The sequence below is a fragment of the Gigantopelta aegis genome, chromosome 4 (assembly GCF_016097555.1).
Source record: "Gigantopelta aegis isolate Gae_Host chromosome 4, Gae_host_genome, whole genome shotgun sequence".
NCBI classification, from domain to species: domain Eukaryota; kingdom Metazoa; phylum Mollusca; class Gastropoda; order Neomphalida; family Peltospiridae; genus Gigantopelta; species Gigantopelta aegis.
Window position 1 is genome coordinate 79,207,760 of NC_054702.1, and position 20,607 is coordinate 79,228,366.

The following is a 20,607-nucleotide window of genomic DNA, read 5'->3' on the forward strand; positions in this document are numbered from 1 at the left end:
TGTATTCGAATTACATCATTTTGTGTCTTCCTAATATAACAATAAATTGGTTGTCAGACATGCAATTCCGTTTTCAGATTGCTGGAGAACTTTCCATAGTGCATACAAATTTTAAAATGTCCCATTTATGAAATATAGACATGAAGTGAAATTACAATATATGTCATATTTAGTGTGTAAACAATGGTGTGAATTGTGTCTGTCATTAATCACCAGCCTCAGTGGAGCAGTGGTTAAGCCATCGGACTACAGGCTGGTAGGTACAGGGTTCGCAGCTCGGTACCAGCTCCAACCCAGAGCGAGTTCTTAAGGACTCAATGAGTAGGTGTAAGGCCATTACACCCTCCTTTCTCTCATTAATCAACGAACAACTAACCCACTGTCCCAGACAGCACAGATAGCTGAGGTGTGTGCCCAGAACAGCATGTTTGAACTTTAGTTGGATATAAGCACAAAAATAAGTTGAAATGAATGAATGTTGTTAACCTTTGGCTAGCTTGAGTGTCCTCTGGCCTTACAGTTGTAATACTCTGTGAATATGTGACGATATGGATAGAGAGTACTTTATAGTATTGAAAACTGTAACGTTCACTGACCAAACAGTAGCCAATTAAGTACTGTGTCTAAAACTCAGTTTCTAAATTTGACAAACCTTTTTATAATTTTCAAGTTTAATTATAACATATAAACTGTCATGTTGGTGACTAGTGCAAGTGCTACAAGAAGAAACTCAATGTTCTGTTTTGAAATCAAATGAATCAGTATTTAGATATTAAAAATCAAGAAAATATAAAAAAAAATTTAAAACATTTGAATGAATGCTTAATGACACCATAGCATGAAAAATATGTTGGCTAATGGGTATCAAATGAAGGTAACATCACAAAATATAACCAGCATGTAACACAAATGTGATCCTATGCTACATTTTAACTGGACATTAACCTAATGCTCATCCAGTCAGACACTAACGAAAAACAGCCAAATTATTACTTGCATTTATTTCAAGGTTTTAATGTTTTTCCAAACAGTACATAATTGCCTGATGGTAAAAATAAAGCTCTTTCAACAATGTGCACGGTAACTAAATACATGCAGAATTATTGTATTATTTTCATGATGGGATGATGTGTTTATCAATATTCTGATCAGGGAACCCGTTCTGCACTGGATGTACTATGAGTAACTTAATGGAAACTGGTTATCTTGATTTTCTGAAAATGATGGCAAAGTGCATGTCATTTTGTTCACGAACGAAGCCAATGTGTGACGGCATGTAGGGCAACCATTTCTAGTGAGGGACTTCCTCGAATGAACTTGCGTTGTATCAGCCAAGACCGCATTATTGACTGTTTAAAGACAGCTTTGTGCAGTTAAATTAGTAGCCATTAGCTATAGTTGTCAGTTATATGGTGATTGTCGCACTTGGTCTAGTATATTATATAATTCAGATAAAAATAACTGAGATTTGTTTTTAAACTTTGCTGGGCAGAGCTGAGAAATTAACTAGTCTGCTCAACAAATGAGAATAAAAATTCTAATACACAAGTTAACAAATATAGCCTTCCTTTTTCTGACTAATTAATGCATTTATTTTTAAATTGGTTATTTTTCTTCATACTCAATCATTCTGCTTTCTTCCAATTTTAAAAAGAATCAATATAAAGACAACAAAAGCTGTAATAAAAAGGAAATTTCAACTTATTTTGTTTAATTAATGATCATTTGAAATTGGTATTATAGAAATATTATATTGTCCAGTAGGCTGGTGGACTAGTAGAAATTTTGGTGGACTAGTAAGTTTTTCAGTGGTACTTTTGAAGGGGAGCAGAAATAGAAAATATAGAATTAGTCCAGTGACTGGTATCAAGCAACTATTACTAGTCCGTCAACATGTACAATATATTCTTGCCCACTGGACAGGGTTAGCCAGCTTTTGCACGGTGCTACAAAAATCTGTCTGACCCTAGGGCTACATAAATCTGTCCGACCCGAGGACTAGACAATTTCTACATATGCGTGACCTCATATACCTCATGTTTTACGACGATTGACATCATAACTTATGGTTTTTAAAATTCTGTTTGCCATTTCATGTTGTATCATTGTTTAAAAAAATTTTTAAACAAATTAATATTTTCAACTTTATATTTATTGGTAAGTTGAATATTACATATTTATGTTGTTGCATAAGGTGGACTATATTTTTCCCGAGTATGATTAAATGAGTTTGCAGGTGAAATGAATACAAATTGTTCTACATTAATGTTTTGTTACTGTAATTAAATGGGCAAGAAAAAGAATCAATCACCGTTGTAAGGTATAGATAAGGCAATTCCAACCCTCGGGACAAAATTCAGTTAACTTCGGCCTTCACAAAAAACATTTTGTCCCTCAGGTTGGAATAGTCTTATCTATACCTCACAATGGTGATAGATTCTATTAGTATGTGTACAGTTACAATATCAATTTTTGTTTGCATTATCATAATACTCATTTAAAATACATGAAATGAGTAATAAAGTATAAAGAAATCAAACTACAATATAGTCAATGTTCCAAGTGGTTCAAGAGACCTTGACATTGAGACATATGGAATGGTGGATTCATTGTAAAATAAAAGCATTATTTGCAAAGTCAGTCACAAAAAGAGATCACCCACCAGACTGGTGGTTATATTTTAAAACTTGTCCATCAAAACGGTTTTTACTTGCATTTGGCAAATGGACTACCACTGGTACTTTCTGTACTCGTGGCACTGGTCTGGACCCCATTCCGCGAAGCATTTTTAGCACTAAGATCACCTTAAGTAAATTTTTTCATTTTTATTTCAACTTATTTTCGTGCTTATATCCAATTAAGGTTCAAGTACGCGGTCTTGGGCTACCAGGGCTGTCTGTCCAAAACAGTGGGTTACTTGTTAGTGGTTAGTGAGAAAGAAGAGGGTGTAGTGGTCACCTACCAATTGAGTTGTTAAAACTCGCTCTGGGTGGGAGCCGGTACTAGGCTGCGAACCCTGTACCTACCAGCCTTATGTCTGATGGCCAAACCACGACACCACCGAGGCCGGTCTTAAGTACATAAGATAGTAATGTACTTAAGGTGATCTTTGGGCTAAGATTGCTTTGAAAAATGGGGCCCAGGCGAACTAGTCTGATATATTATTAATTTCTGCAACCCTGCTACGTCTTGAAATCTATTGGCAGCTACTGTTGGCTTTTCATTAAGGAACATGTAGAGGAACAACTTTCATGTGGCCGGCACTTCGACTTCTGGTAAAACTGAAGACTTAAACAATATCTGTCTCTGAAACTAATGGGATATGTGCTGATTAGTATTAAGATAGCAATCAAGTAATGAGATTTATCAAGGAAACTTGGTCACCAATGGAGCTAATTAAAGACATGTCAGATTGTGGTTGATGCTGCTAGTTTTCAAAATAGCTTGTCAATTTATTTTTAGACCTTAGGAGATACAAATTAAACTGGACTAGTCATATGATCTGGAAGTTATTTGTCAACTATGATGAATAACAAAAACAAACCATATGACCTCACTGTACTGATAATATAAAACAAGTTTCATCAATGCAATATAGTATGTGAGGAATGGAACTATATATAAACACAAAAGTTGACACTGTCATTGTTATTGGGCAGGATGTAGCCCAGTGGTAAAGCACTCGCTTGATGCACAGTCCATTTGGGATCGATCCCTGTCAGTGGGCCCATTGAGCTATTTATTGTTCTAGCCAGTGCACCACGACTGATATATCAAAGGCTGTGGTATGTGCTATCTTGCCTGTGGGATGGTGCATATAAAAGATCCCTTGCTACTAATGGAAAAATGTATCAGCTTTCCTCTCTAAGACTATATGTAAAAATTACCAAATGTCTGACATCCAATGGCCGATGATTAATAAATCAATGTACTCTAGACGTGTCATTAAACAAAACAAACTTTACCTGTCACTGTTACCACTGCTGAGGCTGCCCCCACCAAAAAAATAATACCTAGGTCTCAATCATTTTACTCCAAAAAGCGAGACAAAAAAGGGGAGACATAGTATTTTGGGGTAGTGTTAAATCCAAATGACAAAACCACCATCCATGATCAAGATTATATCTTTGCACAATGCAGATTTGAATGGGTATTTGCAAAATAGTGGTTGATTCCATGTATCTTTATGTAGTGCCTCATCTCTAGGAGGACAGCCACTTAGGAGGAACTGTGGAACTGTATATAAATGAGGTCATATAAACATTTCCCTGGACATTGTTTTGTACAGAGATTTAAGAGTTTTATTACTTCGAGTTCCATACAAACCTTGCATTTGTTGATAATAACAGCGTTGTTGTTGTGTGGAATGTGATCAAGAAGAACACAGGTTGTGGAATCGTTGAAATCATCAAACTGATGAAGACTTATCTGGAATGGGGAATCTGAAATATAACAAAATCAACCTAAGCTTAGCATGTGAAGTCTGGTTAATAAAAATTTTTGTCATGAGTTGACATAAAAATCGTATTTGAAAAAACACCATGAAATGATCTATTTATTATATACATCTTTCCTAATTTTTGACAATATCTTTTGCTTTTTTAAAATATCTTTTGCTTATCCTATCAAAAACACATAACGCCATGATATATTTCTTCCAATGGAACTTATCCAGAAAATTTACTTGACCATAGACTTTTTAAAAGAAATTTGATTAAAAATTATCTTTATTTAATTATTAAATTAACATATTATTTAATAATACTGCTGTGCAAACATACCTGACAAAGCGATCCTCCAAAACCCACAAAAACAAAATGAATGGAACGCCGTTAAATTTTAGCTTACACTCAATAACAGGACATTGTGTCTTCATTATTTAGCTTTGTATTCACTTCATTTTAGATATTTTATTGTAATTGCACTTCATATCCCTTTTTTATAGGTACAGTTGTTTAAATTACTTTTTTTTTTTTTTTTTCAATTATACGATTAGATGCACTGATAATCATCAAACTTAAATACGAAGAAACGACACAAAGGGGGGTAATTTAATCATGAACTTTTACAAAAACGTGATTATGATTTCTATATTTTCACTGTAGCTAAAATACAGGTACAGTGAAAATATTACTTTTCACCTGATATCACTTTTATGGTTTCTGTAGATCTATATATTTCATTGCTATGTATATAATAGATACATGTTTCAGAGCCTACAAGTTCAACATAAATAAAGATTGAAGTTTTCATCACTGTTGGCAGCTAAAAATGTGGACAAATATCTAAATATTTCAAAGACCATACTTTCAATATAAATAAAGATTGAAGTTTTCATCATTATAGGCATGCGGAAATGTGGATGTATATATATATATATATATATATATATATATATATATATATATATATATATATATATATATGTACGGTACATATTTCAAGGACCACACTTTTAATATAAATAAAGATTAAAGTTTTCATCACTGTAGGCATGTGAAAATGTGTATGTATATATATATATATATATATACTGAACAAAATAAGAAACTTCTGCTAACTTTGTTTGAACATAACTTGATGAAAACAAACTGGGGGAATAATTGTTATATATGCGTTTAAAGAGTGTTCCATGATGCATCGTTTGGTGCAAAAATCATGGCCATAGGTTAACAGACACTTGGAGAAATTTTGACCAAGTGTTGTAAGGGTTAAAAAAAAAAAAAAACCCACTTAATAATGGGTATGACCACCTCTTGAATTGACCACTGCAGTGCATCGCAGGCGCATAGAATTGACTAAAGTGTTGATTTCTGCCTGTGGAATATTGTTCCATTCCTGAATGAGCGCTTGACGAAGTTCGTTGACGTTAGCGGGTGGGTTGGGACGACGCCACAATCGTCTGTCCAGACTATCCCAGACATGCTCGATGGGGTTGAGATCAGGACTTTTAGCGGGCCAGTCATCAATGAAATCAATGTTATTTGTCCTAAGAAAATGTACAGTGTCTCTAGCTCTATGAGAGGTGGCATTATCATGCTGAAAAATCGAGATGTTGGCATTGTTATGGAACAAAGGAATGACGTGATGAGCGAGAATGTCATCGCGGTAACGTTGAGCATTGCCATCAATGACCACTAGTGGTGAACGATAACCATGGGCAATGGTTGCCCAGAACATGACACAACCCCCACCCCCGAAACGATCTCGTTCAAGAACACAACAGTCAGCATAGCGTTCATTTCTCCTACGGTAGACGCACACCCTGCCATCACCAAATTGTAAAGAAAATCTGGATTCATCCGAAAAAGAATGGTATTCCAGCGTTGCCGTATCCAACGAGTGTGTACATGTGCCCAATTAAGACGATTTAGATGATGACGTTGCGTTAAAATGCATCCGACGTAAGGACGTCGTGCATGTAAACCGTTCTCCCGCAGACGATTACGAACAGTTTGCCCACTGATTCGGTTATTATGAAGCCCAGGTGTGTTAGCAGCAGTAGCAGTGGCAGTTTAGAATCGATTGCGCAAATGCGTGTTCATGATATAGCGGTCTTGACCACGCGTTGTAACACGCGGACGTTCACGACGTGGCAAGTCGTTGGTGGTTCCTGTCGTTTTAAATTTTATGCGAAGATTTCGTATCGCTCAACTAGAACTCCCAACATGCCTTGCAACGTCTTCTGTCAACATGCCAGCATCAAGCATGCCAATCACCCATTCACGTAAATTATTGGGTATTCTTGGCATACTAAAAATGCTACAATGTAAAAAACTTTAATTTGTTTTTTAATTTTGAAGTGTTTTCGTTCACTTGACAACAATGTCAGTAAGACAAGTAAAACAAATTGACCGAATACTACACGGGACATGTCGAACCATGCATGCACGTGCAAACTGAATTTCACGTTGTCGACGATTAACAGTACAAAAATAATTGAGAAAATTCATGAATCCTGATAATACAGCTCAAGGCTAATACTACCTATATAATTTCATTACACAATGAATTCTTTAACACAACAAATACTATATGTACAAATAGGAAGTTTCTTTGTTTTGTTCAGTATATATATATACACACTACATATTTCAAGGACCACACTTTCAACATAAATAAAGATTGTACTCTTCATCATTATATGCAGGTGAAAATTTGGATGAACATTTAAATATATACATACTTCAAAGTCCACACTTTTAACATAAATACAGATTGAAGTTTTTATTACTGTAGGCAGGTGAGAATGTAGACGAATGCCTAAATTACACACCTTCCAAATTAAACACGGCACTTTGAACAGAAACAAAGATTGAAGAGTTCATCAATCTGGACAGAGGGGACAACGTGAATAAGGCACTGCAGTGTCCACGCTGGACTGGAGCTGTCAACTGCACCGTGAAACAGATACTTGTGAGGATTTGTTGTCCGCGTCATGCAAATCTGTTCATGTTCACAATTAGACGTGGGTGTCCAGGGAGTTGAACACAAATTATCTCTCATGCTTTGACAATACCGCCAACCTTTGGGGATGCAGTGTCCTTATATGAAGGTGGAAAACATTATTAGTCTCTGATTGAAATTCTCTGTAATCTTTCGTAAGTGTGAACAAGTCAGTTTCGTTTGCAGATGCTGCTTGTAACAAGTTCACCGTGTTCCACTATTAAGTGGTGAAATATATGCCTGTCTGAAAGTGGATTCACGCAAATCAATACTCTTTTAGCTATACATTACAATTACACTCGTACTACAACTTGTGTCTTGTAGTTATGTAAATGTTCAACAAAACTGTTTTACTTACATGAAGCATATTAGTGAGACTAATTACATTTTGTTTTGTCTTTCATGTAGAGATTTTTTTAAATATCTTAAAATATATAATTTTTAGGCTATTATATTTTAAAAAATAATTAAGCTCCTAAGCTTTAATTTAAGTAAATTTAAATTCAATCTATTTTTATCCTTTTTATATAGATCTATATATATATATGTATACAGATAAACCCCTTTAAACTGGACACACATGGGATCAAATCTGGTTTTAATGTTGTATCTTTACCTTCACCCATCTTCCAAACTGAAGTAATTGTAGTAGATACCAAAAACTTTTAAATCTATGCCTGCCAACCATAAACATAAAAGTTACAATATTTTGATATAAATGAAGTCTCAGATTGTGAAATAAAACTCTAAAGGCTGACCGAAGTACATGCCTCAATACACAAATGGCAGACTATTTATGCCAATCTGTAATTACATTCATGAAGAATAGCAGATGCAAAGATTACTGTTAATAGTTTTTGCAGCTAGAATAGAATATATATATCTATTATAGCTGCATGTAGTAAACACCACAACACATGTAGTACAACAAATTTAGAATGAATATTCATTTCCAGTATGGCAGATAATTTACAGGTGCTGATCCAAACTGATGGTAGTGATATATTTCAAAGACCACAATTTCAACGTAAATAAAGATTGAAGTTTTCATCATTATAGGCAGAGGAAAACATACATAAATATTTAAATATATACATATTTCAAGAATCACACTTTCAACGTAAATAAAGATTGAAGTTTTCATCATTATAGGCAGGTGAAAACATAATATGTACATATTTCAAGAATCACACTTTGAACATAAATAAAGATTGAAGTTTTCATCATCATAGGCAGGTGAAAACATAATATGTACATATTTCAAGAACCACACTTTGAATATAAATAATGATTGAAGTTTTCATCACTGTCAGCAGGTTAAAACATGGATAAATATCTATATATACACATACATATATTTCATAGACCACACTTTCAACATAAATAATGATTGAAGTTCTTTGTATTCCCACTAACAAATAAAAATTGCTATTTCAACTTTTGCTTTCATGTACATGCAAGTGCCACAAAGAATCTTTCAAAATACCTTTAGCTAAATGTTCCAATCTTTCAAAAACAAAGATGACTGCATTATTTATATATGTGATGTTATTCTAGATTATTTTCTGTATGTACACTTCAAACGGAATCTAATGAATTATGTCACTATTCAAAAGAGTTAAAGGGACATTCCTGAGTTTGCTGCATTGTAAAATGTTTCCGACAAATAAAATATTTCTACAATTAAACTTACATATTAAATATATTTTCTTGTTTAGAATATCATTGTTTGTATATTCAATGTGTTTCTGGTCGTCTTGATATTTGTAAGAAGCCCTAACTGGATTTTGTCTTCAAATAATTTTGTACGTACCCAAAAAAATATTTTAGGAAATAAAATGAAATTTACGCTAGTACAAATATTAGGAAACTCAGGAATGTCCCTTTAACTTGTATTCCTTTTCTTTTTACAAAAATCCAACTAATAGACGACTATAATGGACTAAAAGGATTTAGTTGGATGGTCATATCTTGTTTAGCTTGGTGTTTTGGGGAAACATGTATTATGCATGTTAGTGTACTTTGGAATATTGTAACATGCATTTTTAGAGTTACACCCCTCTCTACAAACATTCTGCATTCATTTCTGCTTCACCAGTATCGAAATAAGCATAGTGCATCCCTGATAACCAAAGTACAGGTTACCATAAATTATAGCCTGGTAACTCATAGGAAGTTTACAATCCCCACTGTTTTATAAATATGCCGATAAGTATATTATTATTCATTCATTTGCTGTACTGATACTTGTATCTGTGATTTATATTTAAACAACACACAACTGATGAACATTTAAGGACAGAGTGTTTTTGTTGAAAAACATTTGTGGAGAAGAAATTTTCATTCTTAACTTTCTTAACAAGTTGTAACCTCCTTGTAACCTGAACAACCATTCTTGACTTATTTTGATGCCTGTTTCGTATAAAAATGACATGAAATAAGACATTATATATTAATCCATTACATGTAAGATGTTGGCAGATAATGTGAGCAAAATCAGCATTAATGTTTGCTATAACTAATTGTAATATCAATTTTCTAATAAGGAAACAAAATCACAAAGTACAAATCAATACCTGCAGTGCAGTCAAACTACAAACATGAAAGTAATTTATATCTAACATTGAATTATTGCACTGATAGCTGTAAGCTGTTTAGGCAAACATACACTAAGCACATAAATAAGGTGGGCGGTGTGGATTATCATTAGTTTTAATTAATGTTTTACAACTGTCTATCCTTTAGTCATTCAGAGCACGGAACTAATACATATTATGTATTGTCTGTAATGTATGTAGGCAGATATATTAATTTTCTGGTATTAACCAACTTTCTTGTAAGTTTCCCTGTCACAAACATCTGGAATTATCAGCTTTTATCAGGATTAATGAATGCATGTTTTATAGTCATAGCCCTTGTAGAAATGTTCCTGACATTGTTCTCCACAGCTACCCTGTCTGTGGGACGGTGCATATAAAAGATCCCTTGCTGCTAATCGAAAAGAGTAGCCCATGAAGTGGTGACGGGTGGGTTTCCTCTCTCAATATCTGTGTGTGGTCCTTACCCATATGTCTGACGCCATATAACCGTAAATAAAATGTGTTGCGTGTGTCATTAAATAAAACATTTCCTTCCTTCCTTGTTCTGTACAGAGATGCAGTTATTGTTGAAGCATTGTAAAACACCAATATTCTAAATGTGATTTCTCACAAGTGTAATGGATAAAAAATTTTTTTTACTACCCACTCTCTTCTATAAAAGCATACACCAAAAAGGCAAATTTCTCCCGGACTACTTTTATCCCCAAATTGTTTTAATAAATTTAAAAGTGTACACCTACATTAACTTCCTTCCCATAACATATAATTGTTGCATAAAAGAAAATGGTCCCTAACTGATAACTTGGTTAAATGAATTAAGACTAGTGTATACATGGTCACGTTTGAGAACAAATTACTTTGTAACTGATCTACTGGCATGGGCATAGGAAGGTGCCAAAAAAAGTGGGGGGCATACACAGACACACACACACACACACACACAGACACACGCACACACACACAGACACACACATACACACACACACACACACACCACAGACACACACAGACACACATGCACACACACACACACACACACACACACACACACACACACACACAGACACACGCACACACACACACCCACAGACACACGCACACACACACCCACATGCATGCACACACCCACATGCACACATTACAGGCATTACATATGAAGAGTGTATAGGGGGAGGTCACTGACAGAGTACATATGTCAGTGTGTTATAACATAAAGCCTATTGAATTCAGTTGAAACATGCTGAACAATCCTACTTTGTTTACAACATATAACTAAATTTCACTTATTTATTGGACATCTAAAACTTAGTGGTGTAAAATACAATGAACCCTCTCAAAATTGGACCCTCTGTAAACTGGAATTCTCTCAAAACCAGACAATTTTCACGGTCCCCTTTTAAATATCAGTATAAAAGAGAACTCTCTAAACCGGATACCTCTTTTAACCAGACATTTTACTTGGTGCCAAGCATCTCCGGTTTGGGCGTGGGGTGTTATTGTATATGCAATCCAAGCTCCTAATTGTATCTGATGTACTGTTCAGTGTGGATGACCAATGTATGCCCATAACTGGGGCAAGAGAAGGGTAATAATCAAACATACAAAAGGTATAAATGGGGGCGGCATAAAAATCTCAGATGGCTCCTTAATGATAGAAATGTGCTGTTTTGTTGTTGCTGCTGTTGTTTTTATCAGTCTTCTACCATAGCTCATAGTCCTTTTTGTAGATTTTGTAGATTTTCAACTTCAACCCTATGGACTATTTAGTATAGGATTCACTCTCCAAGAAAGTTGAAAAATGGTTATGTAGAAGAACTTAAAATGAAGATTAAAAGAATATATATAAGTTCGGAATTTGATAACTGAAAAATACATGTATTTTTTCTTTTTTTAAATTTTAGTTCAAATCATTTAATTGTCCCCAGAAACATAGGTGATGTCAGGGTTGGGGAGTCTTGAACAATATCTCACAGTGCCAGCTAGTCCACAGTAAAATGGGTAACCGCACATTTCCAAGTTGTCATTTTTTATATAACATCAATTACACATTACAACACATTGGCACATACACAGACATTCATCCACTAATTACGATAATGCATTGTTACACATGTATGTAGAAATATATTGTAGTACTCTATGATTAAAATAATACATAAAGACTAAGTTATAATACACACACACACACACACACACACATGCATGCATGCGCGCGCACACACACACAGGAGAAGTTTCACCAGTTTCTGCATTCAATTGAAAAAATTCAAAATTTTACACTCAGTTCTAATCATAATATTTTGAAATAAAATACTATTTCCGGTAATAAAATTTAAAAACAGTTTTATGTTTTATTAAAAACATGTATTAAGTAGTTGAATATGTGTCGTTATGTTAAAATTAAAATATTAATTAGTATTTTCTGGCATTACCGGTACTGAAATAAATGTGGCCGATGAATGTCAACAGACTATGACATGTATTTAATCTCTTCACAACAGCATGAGTATTAAAATTTGTTGGTTGATTTTGATAATAAATTTAACAGGGTAAAACTTTTTATCAGATCAATCGTACATTACAATGCGCAGAAATAATTTCCCGTTAATAGGCCAATTCTCGATTATTGAGGATACAGTCTGGCGACAAAGTAAAAACACTATCTGACATACGGCGACAAGGTGCCAAGTGAGCTATGACAATAAACAAGTCTGGGTCTTGATGTCTGTTGTGTGATTTTGTTTTTGAAATCGAATTAGGTCCAGAATATTACAGCTAGCTACTTCGACTTCTCACTACTGCTAATAACTCAGCGTCTTGAGCAGACTTTAGGAGAAAAAACCACTCATTTAGGGCCTGCACATGCACATGATTCAAAACAATTTTGATGTTATCAATCTTGGGGGAAAAGGGCTGCATATTTTGACAATTATCAGCTAAACCACATTTTTCAATTTGATATCTTGTATACAATTCATTTTTTAAATGTTCAATATTTGGCAGACTATTTTCATTTTACAAAATGAAAATGTTTTAATGTTGGGGGAGGGATACTCTTGAAGAAGTAAATGCATTGTATGCTGAAAGGAAGCCGAAAGACTGTGGTAAAAGATGATAGGCAAAATTAATGACCCATCATTTTAAGTATGTAAACAGCAGATACTGAATACAGTATCTTCTCAATAATATAGGGGTTTTTTTAACATTAAATTTTGCAACATTTTATGTTAGCTTTGTATCAATGTAACCATTAACATACAACATACATGTAATTACCTGATTTTATGAAATTGTTTAATATTCGAAAAGATGGACATTTTAATGAATCATCCATCTTAATTACACTAATGGAGAGAAATAAGACATCACACAAATAGTAACAGTAAATACTGATTTCAACAAAAAAAACTCCAACCCATACTGGCAAGGCTGACCATGATACTAACAGTCAATTCAACACTACCGACATTCAATCCCACATAACAACGTTGTATAAAATACCTCCAACCCATAGTGACATATGTTGACCATGTTACTGATCGACAGTCAATTCAACACTACCGACATTCAATCCCACATAACGTTGTATGAAATACCCCCAACCCATACTGACAAAGGCTGACCATGATACTGACAGTCAATTCAACACTACCGACATTCAATCCCACATAACAACATTGTATGAAATACCCCCAACCCATAGTGACAAAGGTTGACCGTGTTACTGATCGACAGTCAATTCAACACTACCGACATTCAATCCCACATAAGGACGTTGTATGAAATACCTCCAACCCATAGTGACAAAGGCTGACTGTTACTGATCGACAGTCAATTCCACACTACCGACATTCAATCCCACATAACAACATTGTATAAAATACCTCCAACCCATAGTGACAAAGGCTGACCGTGTTACTGATTGACAGTCAATTCAACACCACCAACATTCAATCCCACATAACAACGTTGTATGAAATACAGGCATTACTTAAATGTGGTCCTCAAATTATATGTGTTTCCTTATTTCTTTCCATCAGTATATTTTAGACAGAATAAAACAAATAAATAATTTGTGCCCTGAATCAACTGTTAATTTATATTACCTGCATGTGTATATACAAGTATACACATATATTTTTAAAAGTTTGTGTATTTTGCTTAACACCACCACTACAGAACACCGATTTATTAATCATCGGCTACTGTCAAACAATTGGTATTTTCGAAATATAGTTTTAGAGACAAACCCTGCTATATTTTTCCATTAGTAGCAAGGGATCTTTCATATGCACTATTGCACAAACAAGACAGCACATACCACAACCTTTGATATACCAGTTGTGGTGCACTGGCTTGAACAAGAAATAACCCAACGGGGTAAAATAAATCAAGAGCAAATAAAACAATATTTATCATAACCAGACTTGTAAGGCTATTGTTACAGGAACCGGCGGCACTGTTCCCAAATAAAACAATATTTATCATAATCAGACTTGTAAGGCTATTGTTACAGGAACCGGGGGGGGGGGGGGGGGGGGGGGGGGGGGGGGGGGGGGCACTGTTCCCAAATAAAACAATATTTATCATAACCAGACTTGTAAGGCTATTGTTACAGGAACCAGGGGGGGGCACTGTTCCCAAATAAAACAATATTTATCATAACCAGACTTGTAAGGCTATTGTTACAGGAACAGGCGGCACTGTTCCCAAATGTTCAATCTGTTCATAATAACACTTATATTTTATTAAACAGCCCCCAATAAGTTAGAGTACTCTGGCTACTGAATAGTACATGAATAGGGCAATGTGTATTATTGTTGAGATTAATTCTGATAAAGTGTTTAACTACAGCCCAATGGCGTTTGCTATCTGAACTCCTGAGAGGTGATTTGGTGGGAGCAATGCTTAATGACAGAATTCGCCAAGCATGGGCAGAACTGACATATATCCCATTGGTTACAGTACAAATTGGAAGGCTTGGCATTCAGTGTTAATAAGAAATTACCAAAATGCTGAGTGATAATGACGGTGCTAATTCTCAAGAAAACATCACCATGGTGATGCCAGCTTCACAGATTTTGATTAGACTGTTGGAGAGAATAGATTTTGTAATATCTTAGACAGACACCACAGACTGACAGACAGACACAGACTGAGACACCTTGAATGAAGTAAGGTAAGAAAATTAATTATATTTAGCATTTTCTTATGTGAAATTTTCTCAAAAGTAAATGGTGCGAAATCACAGTTGTAAATGAAGTCTGCCTCAATGAACCTAAGGTTTATTAATTAAACACATATATGAAAGAAGAAATTTGATTGGTAGTAATAAATTAATTGATTTTTATTCACATAAACAAAGATTTCTGATTGGTCCTCCCTCTTCCAGCCACTTGCACCGACCAGTGATCCACAACTGGTTCAACAAAGGCCATGGTTTGTGCTATCCTGCCTGTGGGAAGCGCAAATAAAAGATCCCTTGCTGCTAATCGGAAAGAGTAGCCTATGAAGTGGCAACAGCGGGTTTCCTCTCAAAATCTGTGTGGTCCATAACCATATGTCTGACGCCATATAACCATAAATAAAATGTGTTGAGTGCATCGTTAAATAAAACATTTTTTTCTTTCTGTATTCACTTAAAGGTTCAGACATATTGATCTGCACTGAGCTCAAGTTCAGCAATGTGCTGGGGAAAACTTGCCTATGGTAGATTAATTCATAGAACTCTATTACTGTACATTTGTACAGGTCTGAGCCACATAATTAAGTTACACAGAAAAGTTTACCTATTCATGCATATTGTATGAAGAATACATAGCTTAAGGAAGAGAATCCATGTAAGTTAATTACTTCAAGCATATTAATTACCAACTGATGATTGTAGCATAGTTAAATTATTATTAGATATCTATTTTAGTCAGGAAGTGACAGGTAATTTCCACATGGAAAGGGTTTCTCTATTTTGTGGTTAATACACTTATACTCCGACCAATCCTCCTACCAAAGTGTTTTTTGTAAATGATTTCAGTTTAGTTTGATGTAAGAGTAAAGTTTGTTTTATTTAACAATGCCACTAGAGTACACTGATTTTTTTATCTTATCATCGGCTATTGGACGTCAAACATATGGTCATTCTGACAGTTTTTCAGAGGAAACCCACTTTCGCCACATAGGCTACTCTTTTACGACAGGCAGCAAGGGAGCTTTTATTTTCGCTTCCCACAGGCAGGATAGCACAAACCATGGCCTTTGTTGAACCAGTTATGGATTACTGGTCAGTGCAAGTGGTTTACACCATTGAGCCTTGCGGAGCACTCACTCAGGGTATGGAGTCGGTATCTGGATTAAAAATCCCATGCCTCAACTGGGATCTGAACCCAGTACCTACCAGCCTGTAGACCGATGGCCTAACCATGATGCCACCGAGGTCGGTTGGATATAAGAAGAAAAGTACATAAACATGTTTTGGAAATAACAAAAAAATACTATTTTTGTATGCAATTTAGAAAACAATTGGCTCAGAAATAAATAACTTGTGTCCATAGCATGAAAATAGGCATTTCCTGTGGGACGGCCTATAGTCTAGTAATCAATATACACTTAATTAATTTTGTTACTAAACCTTCTTTAACAAAACCATCACTCACTCAAATGCATATATAGTTGAACCCAATAACCCAAGGCTGAGGGAGTCGGTGAATAAGTTCAAAGTATCATATCTTCAAGTCTTCAAAACTGTGGCTGTAACTTCAACATTCCATTATACTATTTGTTCATACAAAGGACAGCACTTGTAATCTGGCCCTTGCTACACTATTCTGTGAACACTGGAACCGTCAAAAAAATCCCAACAGATCTACTGATTCTGGGGCAGAATCAATCTTACAACCTATTTTGCCATAAGCAAATATTTTACCATCAAGTTAATGCCGGTCCTTTGAAAACGATTATACAGCATCAAATGTTCTCTCATATATTCACTGTAGACTATTAACAAGATTATTTTAATAAATCCTGATAATCTGGCACAGAAATAATATTACTAAGTCAAAATATCAAACATAATAAAAGAAACTGAAGAACTATTGTATTCTGCATGTAGCATGAAAACGTTAAACAAAAAAACTGTATGGCTCTCACACTCCAATATTATCCATCTAAATGACGAAACATCACGTACTGAGATACAAACTCTGGTAAAGTAATGCACCTAATTTGTAATTAGGGTTCACAAAATATTGACAGAGTCACAGACAGATCATGAAGAATGTGAAAGAAAGCAAAAGTCAGTCATTAGCTCTGCAATAAAAGTGATGGAGGTTCTCATGTTTGTTCTGTTCCCCAGTCACGTATTATCTACCAGAGATCAATGAAAATGGTACTCTGCTCATCCTTCCACTAAACTTCCCAAATCCCACACATATTATTTTGCCCTTTGAGCATGCACCATGCATATATGTACAAATCTTACTCAACTCTATATAATGCGCAGGGAACATTTTGTTCGGTTGCACTGCGATTCACTACAAGTTTCAGAGATCACTACACAATCTTAAAACATTAAATAGTAATTGCTAATCAATTTTTAATTGACTAGAAATATCGCTAATCAAGATTTTGAAAACAAAATGTTCCCTGATACATATAGGTCTATAAAAATCTTATAAATGTCAAAGTTTCTTTAAACATTACTTCTAGGAACCATTTACAATTTATTACGCATGATTCATAAACGCTATCACAAGTACATTACAAAAAATAAATAAACATCACAGATGGACAGTCTTTGTAATTAAAAACAAAATAATATATCAAAGAATTTTTAAAAAACCACTAATGAACTAATTTACTGCTATCACGAGACAGAAATCCAGCAAATTGCTGGAAGGTGTATCAGTGTTTCACAAGACAATATAATTACACACTCAAAGATCAAACGCAGGACTAAGACAAAAATGGATCTCACAAACTCATTATTATTCAAGGAAAGCTCCAAAAGCTGTACAGAAATGTGGATTTCATCCTGTACTCTCGAAGTGTTGGACGACGGACAGGCTGGAGGACAGAACTTGAGTGGGGTTGCATGTCCAAATTGGCTGAAGCAGTCCTGCCGACCTGTTTGAAAGACACCTGACTTTTCCACAAGCATGGGTAATTAGACATCAAGTCTCAGAGAGTCTGCATCACAGGCTTCGCGCAGACACTAATGAAATGTCCTTCAGCAACATGCTCCTTCTTTTTTTGAGTCGGCCACGGGCCACGAGACCCACTGACAAGTTAGGGCCATCATCACCATCACCATGATGACACACATACACTGGAACTCTTCTGTCAGAGCTTGTCTTCTCTTCTGGCTTATAATGTCAAGACAACTGTCCTACTTAGAAAGACTGTGTATTATGTCAGTGATGTATAAGAACACTTGAATACTACTGTAGGAACTAAACAAAAAAGTCTTCACACATTGTGCTTGTTTCCACGTAATGTTTTGTATGGAAGTAAAGTCAATACTGTGTTACAGATCCACAAAGGAAGTATCAAAATGTACTTATTAAGATAGTTAACATTATACAAGCTTCTTTTTTTAAAAACCATATATAGTAAATGGTTTGGAAGACCAGTATGACAGTCTCTTAAGAAATGTAGATTAAGATAACAGAAGTGGCAACTTGAGTAGGTTTGACTGTATTTTTAAATCTTAACTCAATGTGTCAGTGTTTCATATAGCCTTAAGCATCATGGAATTCATGGAACGTGATCTTTAACATTCTTTATAACTTACATGTATGTACAAATTTTGTTTTTCTTCTGAAATTTACATACATAAAATGATGATTAGAACAATCATTTAACTTCATTTATTGTAACAAGTTTGTTTTTGGTTTGTTAATTTTATTTTGTTTTTATCAATGCTATGTGCAATATCATTTGGTGTAAATCATCTGATTATAAATTAATGTCCTTAACTCCCAAAAGAACACGGATTCAAGTTACAAATTCAATCTGAACATAAAACATTTTTGTATGGAAATCTGTTTATGGTTTAATGCCAAGTTATTACTTAATATACATCTGATTATTGAGGGGGCGAAACGTAGCCCAGTGGTAAAGCATTCGCTTTATGCACAGTCGGTCTAGGATCAATCCCTGTTGATGTACCCATTGGGCTATTTCTTGTTCCAACCAGTGCTCCACAGCTAGTGTAACAAAGACAGTGGTATGTACTATCCTGTCTGTGGGATGGTGCATATAAAAGATCCTTTGCTGCCAATCGAAAAGAGTAGCCCATGAAGTGGTGACAGCGGATTTCCTCTCTCAATATCTGTGTGGTACTTAACCATATGTCTGATGCCATTTAACCGTAAATAAAATGTGTTGCGTGCATCGTTAAATAAAACATTTTCTTCCTGATTATTGAAAATATAATAGCCTCCTTCAATGATTACCATTGGAAGAGCACTAAATGATGGGTCAGTGTGATTTTGTTGAATGATAATTACACAATTTATGAATATGCAAACATAATTTTAAAAAAAAGGCAAAGTTAAAACCACCATAAACCAATACTAGTAAGTTTACACATATACTTTTTTGTTACTGAATTGATTTTCATTTGACTAAGACATTAAAAACAACAAGAGTTAAAGTTTGTTTTGTTTAACGACACTACTAGAGCACACTGATTAATTAATTATCGGCTATTGGATGTCAAACATTTGATAATTCTGACTCGTAGTCATCAGAGGAAACCTGCTACATTTTTCCAACAAGAAGAGCTACATGTAAGCAGAACGAAAGCCATCTAGGCTGTCACTAAGTAGGTTTCACATTCACAGTCAATTTGTAACACAACCACAGCTCAGAACGAGAGCCAGCTAGGCTGTCACTAAGTAGGCTTCACATTCACAGTCAATTTGTAACACAACCACAGTTCAGAACGAGAGCCAGCTAGGCAGCCAGCTAGGCTGTCACTAAGTAGGTTTCACATTCACAGTCAATTTGTAACACAACCACAGCTCAGAACGAGAGCCAGCTAGGCTGTCACTAAGTAGGTTTCACATTCACAGTCAATTTGTAACACAACCACAGCTCAGAACGAGAGCCGGCTAGGCTGTCACTAAGTAGGTTTCACATTCACAGTCAATTTGTAACACAACCACAGCTCAGAACGAGAGCCGGCTAGGCTGTCACTAAGTAGGTTTCACATTCACAGTCAATTTGTAACACAACCACAGCTCAGAATGAGAGCCATCTAGGCTGTCACTAAGTAGGTTTCACATTCACAGTCAATTTGTAACACAACCACAGCTCAGAACGAGAGCCAGCTAGGCTGTCACTAAGTAGGTTTCACATTCACAGTCAATTTGTAACACAACCACAGCTCAGAACGAGAGCCATCTAGACTGTCACTAAGTAGGTTTCACATTCACAGTCAATTTGTAACACAACCACAGCTCAGAACGAGAGCCAGCTAGGCTGTCACTAAGTAGGTTTCACATTCACAGTCAATTTGTAACACAACCACAGCTCAGAACGAGAGCCAGCTAGGCTGTCACTA

At 35.2% G+C, this 20,607-nt stretch overlaps 1 protein-coding gene across 1 annotated transcript in view; it reads right to left on the reverse strand.

Moving 5' to 3' along the window:
• Window positions 1-20,607, reverse strand: part of LOC121371163 — a 121,490-nt gene that overhangs the window by 69,294 nt on the left and 31,589 nt on the right. The window contains exon 3 of the mRNA XM_041496844.1: window positions 4,327-4,442. Coding sequence (XP_041352778.1) covers window positions 4,327-4,442 — 116 coding nt within the window. The remainder of the gene's footprint in view (window positions 1-4,326; window positions 4,443-20,607) is intronic.